The sequence below is a fragment of the Aulonocara sp. 'chitande type north' Nkhata Bay genome, linkage group LG5 (assembly GCF_057382095.1).
Source record: "Aulonocara sp. 'chitande type north' Nkhata Bay isolate Kocher_YH1m ecotype deep benthic linkage group LG5, A_spYH_male_GT1.1, whole genome shotgun sequence".
In the NCBI taxonomy this organism is placed as follows: Eukaryota; Metazoa; Chordata; class Actinopteri; order Cichliformes; family Cichlidae; genus Aulonocara; species Aulonocara sp. 'chitande type north' Nkhata Bay.
Window position 1 is genome coordinate 36,672,909 of NC_141348.1, and position 11,435 is coordinate 36,684,343.

The window sequence follows — 11,435 nt, forward strand, 5'->3', positions numbered from 1 at the left end:
ACAAACCAGCGTTTCACTCCCATGTATGACACAAAGCGCACTGCAAAAGTAACCCAAAGAAATTGGATATTGTTCTATGTCCAAATCCATCACTTGATTTCAACCCAGTAGCGCACGGCTTTCATTCACTGACAACAAAACTGAAGGCAGAGAAAACATCACAAGCAAGAAGCAACTGAATGTGATGCTCTGCCAGGCCTGGCAAGTAACAGCATTTAGTGATGTCCATGAGCTGTGGATTTCAACTAGTTACTGACTGCAAATGATTTTCATAGTATTAAAAATGATTGTTTTGTCCAATCAAATTGAGCCTCTGAAAATCACACATCAGTTAAAGTCACATCAGTTAATACTACAGAAATGGTTAGATTGTGACTGACTTACAATCAACAGTGGTGTTGTACGGAGGCAACATTACGAGTTTTATTAAAATTTTTGATTGATAAAGTAAATGCTTTAATACTGGCTTGGCTTAGAGTCTGAACATAAAGGTTTAAATAATTACAAGGAAACAGGTTTTTAAATCAACATTTTATTCCTCCAACCATTGTAACAAAGTACAAAAACATTTAAAATCTAAAACAAAGCAAAACCTTAGTGATGAACATTGTCAAATCAAACCTGCTTCTCTTATGTGTTCGTTGAATATCAGGGGAAAAAAAAAAAAAAAGTTCTTCCAATCATACACTTCAAAATGACAAGATTTGTATGGATATTATCACAAATACCAGGAAATGAAGTATTTATACAGAAATGACATAATTTAAATGTATGTTCAAGGTTGAAGACAGGCTGAGCAGGCTTAAAAAAAAAATAAAAAAATAAAAAGAGTTTAAGCCAAGTGTCCTCCGTACACAGCGGCTCTTGATGGAAACAAACAAAGCACAAAGTCCACTCAGCCTTATCTGTCTGGTCTCATCATGCCCGGCCTCACCGGCGGCATCATCATCGGTCGAGGATGACGCATCATGTTTGGTGGTCCTGGCATCATCTGCATGGGTCCTCCCATTGGTGGCCTCATGCCTCCTAGATGTAATGGTGATGGCATACACAGCTTTAGGTATTATTCATTACACCAGTTTACCCAAACGCCCACATCAGTGCGCTGACAGACTTTTTCAAATAACCTCCTTGTCTTTTGTCTCATCGGGCCACCAAGGCACAGAAATGTGTGATTGCTTAAGATATTTAAATTTTGCCAAAACTGATTCAAAAGATATTGATTTTACAGTGATATAAAAGCAAAAGAAAGGCTGCCAATCAGGAAAGAGAATTCACACACAATAGAATAATAAATAAATATTCAAATAACCCTGTGTGGTCAACAGCTTCATCTGCATGTGTGGTCATTGCTTATGAACACACTCTTGTTTAACAAACTTTTCAAATGACTTGACTATGTTCAAATGTTTCTGTATCATGTTGAATAAATATCAATTAAAAATGGAACTAGGGCCAGGCCACACCTTCAGGTAATACCAAATTTTATCACAAGATGGCGCAACAAGTTTAATGACACCTTTACTTAACCGGCGAGGCATTTATAGCACATCCTTATTTACAATGCTGTAGTATTGGCAGTAAGATTTAAAAGAAACAAAAGTTAAAACAACAGCAACTGTTGGGGTTTAAAAAAAGAAAAGAAAAAAAAATTAAGGAAAAATGTTTCTTACCAGGCCCACCGGGCATCATGCCATGTGGTGGAGGCCCCATCATAGGCATCATTGGAGGACCTCCCATTGGGGGTGTTGGTAGCATGCCTGGACGAGGAGGACCAGCTGCATTTGAGACAGAAAAATGCCAGTGCACAATTAATGTTAAGACTCTGTACAAGTGCACAGAAATTTACATGTCAAAATCCCATAGAGTGAATCACAGTATATGCAAAGAGCCTCATTTACAGTGATATTTGACCAACAAGAGAAAACAAATATCCAACAACAGACAAAGCTTATGCTCACTACAGCTCTAAGGGATCGTTTTATTGGTTGCAGTTTTATCATCACTATCTTTGACCTTGTTTTTTTTTTTTTCTCCTTCTCTTTGATCAATAAATCTGCAAACTTGTCAGTTTTGTTGTTCCCCTTAATTCATTTTCACGCATGAGCTCAATGTTGGGAAATTTTAAAGAGTTTCCCTGTAGCACCACAGCAGGCGACCGTTCACTTAGATGCATTCTCACTCCTGGAAATCATAAAATAATTGAAGCGAGGTGCTTCCTGGTGGGGGGGGAAAATAGATTAGTCAACTTTTCTAAAAGACAACACTCAGCATACAGCCAAAATAGAGTACCAGCTAATGGATGAGGTTAAACATGTTAAAAATACTGGATGTGTATTTAAGCAGCATTTAATAACTAATAATTACATTATTCAGTATTAAATTCAGGGTTTTTAAATCTCACTGATAAGTGCAGTACTTTACACTGCATAACACCTAACAGTTTGCCTATGCTAATGTTAGTGCTAGCACCAGTAGCCATCTTTCCTTGCAGGCTAATCTGCACATAACTGTGCAGAATATGGTTACACACTGCCGTGTTGGAAGTAAACCAAACATGCAACTGTTTATTTCTAGGTTAAAGTACTGTAGAACCACACCCACCAGTATGTTCAACCATCATTTCTTTTACCTCCCACTTTGCTTGTTTTCAACCTACACTAACAGAGAAAGAGCTGCTGCTGTCTGTTAGGGCTGCAGTGGTGGATGATGGTGTACGGCCTCTTAACATCTTGCAACCACAAGATTAATAAACATTAATAAACTATTTATTTATTAATTTATGTGATTAGAGTTGCCACAGTCAGTTAGAGTGGGGGTAACTCAACATATGTTTACCATTAACTTTGTCGTGCAGGTTTGTGGTCACAGTTTTACCACAATTTGGAATTTAAAAAACAAAACAAAACAACATTTTATTTACCAAAAAAAAATATATATATATAATAATTTATTTTCACACAACACTGAGAAATTGCTCGTAGTTGCCCTTCCTTGCACATAAACACACAACAAGAGACAATCTGCTTCAAATGCATTCTCACTACTGGCAATAATACAATAATATAAGCAAAAGGTGCTTCTTGGATAGCACTTGCAGGAGGCACATCATGTTCTGTCTCCTGCAAGCGCTACCCAAGAAGCACCTTAAAGTGAATTTACTCAACTTTACAGGGACTAGTTACATATGAACTCAATCTGACATTACTTAAGGAATGTGTGCTTTTGTCTGATCTCACAGGGTCAGATGCATCTCTAGCATACACGCTAGATGCATGTAATAAGTTTAGATGCTGAATACAAAGGCTCTTATTTAAAAGCTTTAAAACGCTAATAATTGGCACATAGTCTGGACTTAATACACGTTTAAGCAATCCCAACCCGAGTCATAAATCCAGCTTTCAGGAAATATATATAAAAATACTGAATTTTTTTTTTTTCATGTCATGAGATGCTTTATTCATGCAAATTAATTGTTAGTTATCCTGTGGATATGACTGCTAAAGCTCCACATGTATGGCTTCTTGTTAGTCTAGTGAAATGCACTTCATTCCAATTAAAAAGAAAATGTTAACAAAATTTCCCATATGGTTATGAATTTATAAAAAGCCAGTGTCCATGTTATGGTTGGTTAATTAAATTAGATTAGTACCAAGTGTAAAGATGGACTCACCTGGGGGAGGGCCACCTGGGAACGGTGTGGGAGGAATCTTTCCCTGTTGAAATGCGGCCGCTGTTGGCAGAAAAGACAAAATTAAAAACACACACACACAAAAAAAAAAAGACATTTTTCATAAAGATTATGAATCCTGTACAGATCCCAATCTAACTTCAGTGCAATTCTCTACATATGGAGTCCAACAAATGGGATCTTTTTAAATGGGAGAGGAAGTAACATAAAAGTGACTTCAAAAAACTAAATCATGTGTCATGTTTAAAAGCCACAAAGAAGAACTTAGTCTGTAAAACAACAGATTCCTCCACAGTGGACAAAAACACTCATGAGCTTTGCATTTTATATATGGATTAGTGGTATGTAATCTCATAGGCCCAAGTAAGCTGGTGTATAGAGCCCACTGGTTAAGCAGGGAACTTGGATATCCTACATGAGTGCAAAAGCATGCCCGTGTGGGATATGTAACAGGCTTTTACTGTCTGCCTCTAAACCAGCTTACTAAATATGGAAAAGAGCATGCGGTGCCTACATTAAGCATATAGACGGTTTGCTGTACAGTGGTCCCTCGTTATAACGTGGTTCACGTTTCGCGGATTTTTTTTGTGCAATTTTGCATGCTTTTTTTTTTTAAATTACAGTGCATTGTGTTCTGCGTCCTGATCGGTTGTAGACAATCGTCAAACAATCTCCGCCATGCCGTGTCACCTGTCCAGTACAGAATGTGTTCAGCTTGTCAAATTTAAATAAATCTTCGATTGCTAGCAGTGTGACTCTGAAGTGCTGTACTATATGTTTGTAAGTTTTCTCCCCAACAAGCACAACAATGTCGACGAAACGTTTTGCACCGTCAAAGGCACCTGCAGTAGCACCCAAAAGGCAGAGGAAGATGCTCACCATCGCACAAAAAGTTGGACTTCTGGACATGCTAAAGGAAGGTAGAAGTTACCGTATTTTTCGGATTATAATATAATACTGGACTTATTTTTCTACGAAGATTTGAACTTTGAGGGTGTTTAAACAAGAGAGAAAAGTGTGAAAATCTTCTTGCCTGTCTGAGAAAAGTGTGTGTAGTGAGGGGTTTTACAGCCTTAAAACATCTATAATAACAGTAAAAAATAAAGTTGGCTACTTCGCGGATTTCACCTATCGCAGGTTATTTTTAGAACGCAACTCCCGCGATAAACGACGGACCACTGTACAAGCAAATAAAAACATCACTGATACTGCCACTAGAGGGCACTTTCACATTTACGATAGGCTTGTTGGACAAGTGATCTGTATCCAGAAGAGCTCAGAGTCAGAACAGAGTTTCTCCCCTGATCAAAACATGTTTTGTCATCAGGAGACTATGACTCAAGCTTCCTAATCTTACCTCAAACCAAAGCCTATAGTAATTTTATTCTTGACACAAGACATTCAGACAATAATATTCTTACTTGTTTTATCAATCAGACTCTGTGCTTGCTCCTCCATCCATTTCTGGTAGTAATCTTTCACATTTTCTTTGTGCTTTCGGCCACTGCAGTGGGTTTTCCTCACTGACGGCTTAAACAGAAACAGAGTAAAACCATGAGATATTTAACTGGAACAGAAAAGACACACACACACGCGCGCACGCACGCACATGCTAATGCCTTTCAACAATTTGATATGATACAAACAAAACTTACCGAATCATGTGTAAGGTAGGTATCACAGTAGTCACAGTAAAACCTGAGGATTAAAAAAACAAAACCAAAAAAACCCAGAGGTTAACTTTTTAGTATTTGTGTTGTTTTTTTTTTGTTTTTTTTGTTTTTTAAATCCAGACCTTTTAAATATGACCAATCGGAGATATTATAATTCTGATCATTTATCAGTACATATCCATATTTCTATATCTATGTATAAAAACTAAAGCTGACACTTGTGAGACTTGCCTTTGTGTCAAAGTAACTGAGGATACAATACAGAAGAACATGAAGGAGATTTTCCTGTCCTGGCATTTTATAGCAGATGACACCTTTAAAAATATTCTGCAGTAGATCAACAACAGACAAATACCATGAATCAACATATGAATATTACCTTATGCTTTTGAAGGTAAAGTTACAGCGGTTTTATTAGAGACGCAGCTAAGCGTTTTGAAATTTTGCATAATTTGTAAAGGTTTAATTTCTTCAGTACTGAAGAGCAAAAATTTGGCTTTCTTGCCAGAGGTCAATAAATAAAATAAAAACAAACAAACGCGCTTTGTGTTTACATCTTTTTGCTGAATCAGTTTACCTGCTCTCATTTGCCGTTTTAGCTGTTTGGCGTTTTTTTTTTTTTTTTTTTTAATAGTTTGTTGAGCTTTAACCTGAAATCCTGGTGTTTCTGGCAAAATACATGTATATTTAAAATAGGGCTGGGCCATATCATACCATTCACAGTAATACCGGTATAATTTCGGGCAATGATAAGAAAATGAAATATTGCAATAGAATATGGGTAAAACGCACATGCGCAGTGCCTTTCTTTACATATGCACATGGAGGAAAAAGAGTGCCGGTGACAGCGAATGAGAAGGGCGAACGCGGATCGTTGAAACGGATGAACCAGAATTGGTTTGTAAAAATGCTGCAACTTCAGTGGTGTGGAACTGGTTTAGCTTTCGCCCGTCAGATACACAACAAAGCTCTGTATTTGGTAGCGCATGCTAGCGGGCTGTCGTTATTACTGTGTTTTTTGGAAAATATGACACACTTAAAATAAATCCTTTGATTTTTCTGAAAATCGGCAGTGCCCCTAATAAAATCCCGTGTGCCTTATGTATGAATTCTGGTTGTGTTTACTGACCTCAAAACGATTTTATGTGGTATACACACACAATATCTTTTAGTGCGCATGCGCCAACCAGCGTGCAGCCTGTTACAGTCGCTCCTGCTTTTCTCTTAGTTTAGCTTTTTTTTTCTTACGTATTCTTTTTTTTCCTGACTTGTATTTTCCTCTGTTTTCTATCTCTTACTCAATCATGTGGATTGAGAGAGTTTTTGTTCTTCTGGTGGCCGTGGAACTGTTACTTTTATCAAGGAACGGGACCGCGGCACATCTCCTACACGCACGGACTGTTTACTCCAGAGATCAGCTGATCGCCCTGATGCCGGCCGGTTCGCTGGCCAGGCCCGCAGAAGTACCAGCTGAAATTTAGAGGAAAACACAACGGGGATGCAGAGGTCAAGGACAGAAGAGAAGAAAAAAGGTGACGGTGAGACAGCGGAGGCTCGAAGCGAGGAGGAGGTTTAAACCGTGTCTGCCGTCTATCGTGATGGGTAATGTGCGATCGTTGGCAATTAAAATCGACGAGCTCTCAGCACTGGTCCGGAGTCAGAGGGAATCCACACTGTTTGGGCGGACAGGGACAGCATCGCTAGCGGTAAGCGGAAAGGAGGTGGGCTTGCTGTTTTAGTTAACAACCGGTGGTGTAACCCTGCCAACATAACAATCAAAGAAAGGATTTGTTGCCCGGACACTGAACTGTGTGCTGTTGGACTCAGGCCGTATTATTTACCCAGGGAATTCTCTCACGTCATCTTGGTGGCTGTTTATGTACCCCCCTCTGCTAACCCCACAGCTGCATGTGACACTATCCACTCTGCCATAGCTCGGCTACAGACTCAGCACCCGAGTGCCTTTATTGTGATCTCGGGTGACTTCAACCATGTATCACTGGACAATACACTACCAACATTCAAACAATATGTGGACTGTCCCACCAGGGGAGAGAAAACTTTAGACTTACTGTATGCTAACGTCAAGGATGCATACAGCTCCTCCTCCCTCCCCCCACTTGGTAGGTCAGATCATAACCTGATTCACCTCACCCCCCGCTATGTGCCAATTGTGAGGAGGGAACCTGTGACCACCAGGACTGTCAGGAGGTGGTCAGAGGAGGCCTTAGCAGAACTACAGGGCTGTTTCGAGGTGACCGACTGGGAAACACTCTGTGAGCCTCACGCCGAGGACATCAATGAGCTTACTGAATGTATCACAGACTACATAACTTTCTGCACCGACTCCATTGTTCCAGCTCAGACTGTTCATTGTTACCCAAATAACAAGCCGTGGGTGACTAAGGACATCAAAGCCCTCCTCAACAACAAGAAGAGGGCTTTCAGAGGGGGCAACAAAGAGGAGGTGAGGAAGATCCAGGTGTTACTAAAGGACAAGATCAGAGAGGCTAAGGACAATTACAGGAGGAAGCTGGAGTGGAAACTCCAGCAGAACAGCATGAGTGAGGTGTGGAGGGGCATGAAGACCATCACTGGATTCAGGCCAACCAACAGCAGGGGAGCTGAGGGAGGTGAGAATAGAGCCAATGAGTTGAATCTGTTTTTCAATAGATTCGACACCACAGTGTCTGCTCCTACCCCCACAACTTCACCTGTAGTCAGCCTGGAATCCAGAGCCACACCACTGTGCCAGCCTCTCTCTTCACATGGCGCTGTTGCCTCCTGTGAGATTCCTGACACCCCTCCCCCACCCATCACCTTCACTCAATACCAGGTTGAGATGCAAATGAGGAGACTTCACTCAGGCAAGTCTGCTGGACCAGACGGAGTGAGTCCCCTTGTCCTCAAGACCTGTGCCCCCCAGCTGTGTGGAGTCTTTCATAAACTGTTTATGCTGAGTCTGAGTCTGCAGAGGGTCCCGGTGATGTGGAAGACATCATGCCTCGTCCCTGTACCAAAGACGCCACGTCCCAGTGGCCCCCAGGATTACAGGCCCGTGGCATTGACCTCCCACATCATGAAGACCCTGGAAAGGCTCATCCTGGACCAGCTGCGACCCATAGTAAGACCACACCTGGATCCCCTTCAGTTCGCTTATCACCCTCGTCTCGGAACAGAGGACGCCATCATCTACCTGCTCAATCGTGTCTACACCCATCTGGACCAGCCGGCGAGCACTGTGAGGGTCATGTTTTTTGACTTTTCCAGTGCTTTCAACACCATCAGGCCGACCCTCCTGGGTGATAAGTTAGCAGCGATGCAGGTGGATGCTTCTCTGGTGTCCTGGATTGTTGATTACCTGACAGGAAGACCACAATATGTACGTCTCCCACAGTGTGTGTCTGACAAGGTGATCAGCAACACAGGGGCACCACAGGGGACTGTCCTCTCCCCCTTCCTCTTCACCCTCTACACCACAGACTTCAGCCACTGCACAGAGACATGCCATCTTCAGAAGTTTTCTGATGACTCTGCGGTGGTTGGATGCATCAGCAGGGATGATGAGACAGAGTACCGGGCTGTGGTCGACTCCTTTGTCACGTGGTGTGAGCAGAATCATCTGCAGCTCAACGTGGCAAAGACCAAGGAACTGATCGTGGACTTCAGGAAGACCAGGAAACACTTGACCCCTGTTTCAATTCAGGGGGTCAGTGTTGACATTGTGGAGGACTATAAATACCTTGGAGTACACATTGACAATAAACTGGACTGGGCTAAAAACACCACAGCACTTTACAGGAAGGGCCAGAGTCGTCTCTATTTTTTGAGGCGACTGAGGTCCTTCAACATCTGCCAGAAAATGCTGAGGATTTTCTATGAGTCTGTTGTGGCCAGTGCGATCCTCTATGCTGTTGCATGCTGGGGGAGCAGGCTGAGGGTTGCAGATGCCAACAGACTTAATAAACTAATCCGTAAGGCCAGCAATGTTGTGGGGATGGAGCTGGACTCCCTCAAGGTGGTGTCGGAGAGGCGGATGCTGTCCAAGATAAAGACAATGTTGGATAACACCTCCCACCCACTCCATGACATGCTGGTCAGTCACAGGAGCACGTTCAGTGAGAGACTGAGATTACCGAAAAGCACCACTGAACGACACAGGAAATCATTCCTGCCTGTGGCCATCTCCCTGTACAACGCATCCACTTAACACACTGGTTACTGCTACAACTACACATGTTTCTTTTCCAACTATTTATTTATGAGTGACTTATGTATGTATGTATGTATGTATGTATATATATATATATATATTGTACTATTCTTAGTTAGTGTATTGTCTGTCTTGTCTTAATGTTGGTTTAAAATGGAGCACTGTAACAAAAAATAATTTCCCCCAGGGATCAATAAAGTATTCTGATTCTGATTCTGATATTACCGTATTGTGTGTGTACAACCTCTTTTTAAGTTTTGTGGATATTCTACACAGGCACGCTGGTTATATTTTCTTGGGATGCTCAGCACATCAAACCTTGAAGCAGATGGACTACAGCAAATGAAGACCATACTGGGTGTCACTAAAGTCTGCTAAGAACAGGAAAATGAGGCAACAATTCACACCAAATCGTTGCCTTGGCAGACAAAAGATTGAAAATATGTTTTCTGGTCTGACGAGTCGCTACTTCTGTTGTGATATTTGAACGGTCAGAGACTGGTGGAAGCAGCATAAAATGCTGGATCCATCCTGCCTTGTATCAATGGTTCACGGTTTGATGGTCAATAATCCAGGTAAGGAAATCCCATAAGGTTTATTGAGTTCATCTGTAAATAACATTTTTCAGTGGGAAAAGTATGGATGAGAAATTAAACTATTCACCCAGTGAAAATGCTGCATCCAAATAAAATGAATCAACTTTTAAACAACATGGTGTACCTGAGTAATGTCCAGCCCTTTAGAAACCACAGTTTTCCAACAGGGTAACACCATGTCACATGTCAGCTCAAATCACCACTACACAAAATATTCCCTCTAATATATCCTTTTGTATATTAGAAGTGTGTTGTAAAGGAGAATGCATTTTTTAAGTAACATATGCTCCATGCAGGTGTTAGAAAATGTCCACCTAGATTTTGAGATGCCCTACATGAAAAGTCCCTCCCGGCTGGAAATATTTACCTTTCACAAAGGATAGCATGTATACTTCTGTGGTCATGCAAGAAATGTTTACATTATTCTTATTTTTCAGAAATAGATAAGATATTCTCGGGCCAGATGACTCACTAATTTTAGCTAAAAAAGACTTTTAAAAAAAGGCAAACGCCACTGTAATTCTGCGGGAAAAAACAATGAAAAGTTTGAACTAAATACACATTTGTTTGTTGGACCATTAGGAACCGCGAGAAAACTCGAACAAAACAGTGAATTGCTCCGTAGTTTAGATATTTGTTAAGCGTATTACACAAATTACGTAAGCCTCAATAGAAACCATTGAGAGACTGATCTGTTCAATATCACAGACCCATGACTTCACTATCTGTCGATATTTGCTGGTAAACGTTTATGTTGGCTTTCGCTCCAGCAAATAGCCAGAGCCCAGACACAGCTTACAGCCTCGGTCTGAGCATACCCCGGTTATTAGTCTCCAGGGTTTTTCTTACCACCAATTCTTACTTAATTTAAATACAAACGCACACCAATGCTGTTAAACGAAATAGGTAGAAGACTTATCAGTAAAAACAAATTTTATGTGAACTTACTTCGGCATGTTTCACAGGAACCTCCACCAGAAAGCGCGACGCCGGTGCTCCCAATAAGCGTTCCGACAAGATATGGAGACCTACACAAATTTAGTTCCGCCTAAAATCGTGCTATGGAAAATTACATGGTTTTCTTTCTTCTGTTGGTATTTAGTTGTTATCACAGCCATGGCTTAAGTCACAAATTAGCATGTATGTGGCATGTATTGGCTTTAACTTGTTAACCCAGTTTCTAAAACCATATATTAGATTTAGTAGTTTGTTAACTGCAAATGACATGAATTGAATTTTGTATGTGTTGTATGTGCTTTTTC

The 11,435-nt window shown here is 40.9% G+C and overlaps 1 protein-coding gene across 1 annotated transcript; it reads right to left on the minus strand.

Annotated features, from left to right (window-relative positions):
- Positions 1–516: 516 nt before the first annotated feature.
- snrpc (small nuclear ribonucleoprotein polypeptide C) lies at positions 517–11,233 on the minus strand. The gene is made up of 6 exons (XM_086293317.1): positions 11,122–11,233; positions 5,347–5,389; positions 5,113–5,221; positions 3,674–3,733; positions 1,674–1,778; positions 517–1,026 (listed from the first exon to the last, which is right to left on the minus strand). Exons 1-6 carry the CDS (start codon positions 11,127–11,129, stop codon positions 902–904), a joined length of 450 nt encoding a protein of 149 aa, XP_086149443.1. The 5' UTR covers positions 11,130–11,233; the 3' UTR covers positions 517–901.
- Positions 11,234–11,435: the final 202 nt, after the last annotated feature.

Coding starts and splice junctions, on each gene's coding strand:
- snrpc (XM_086293317.1), bottom strand. Junction 1,779..3,673: donor CCCAGGTGGCCCTCCCCCAG/GTGAGTCCATCT, acceptor TCTCAAATGCAG/CTGGTCCTCCTCGTCCAGGC. Junction 1,027..1,673: donor CATGATGCCCGGTGGGCCTG/GTAAGAAACATT, acceptor CATTACATCTAG/GAGGCATGAGGCCACCAATG.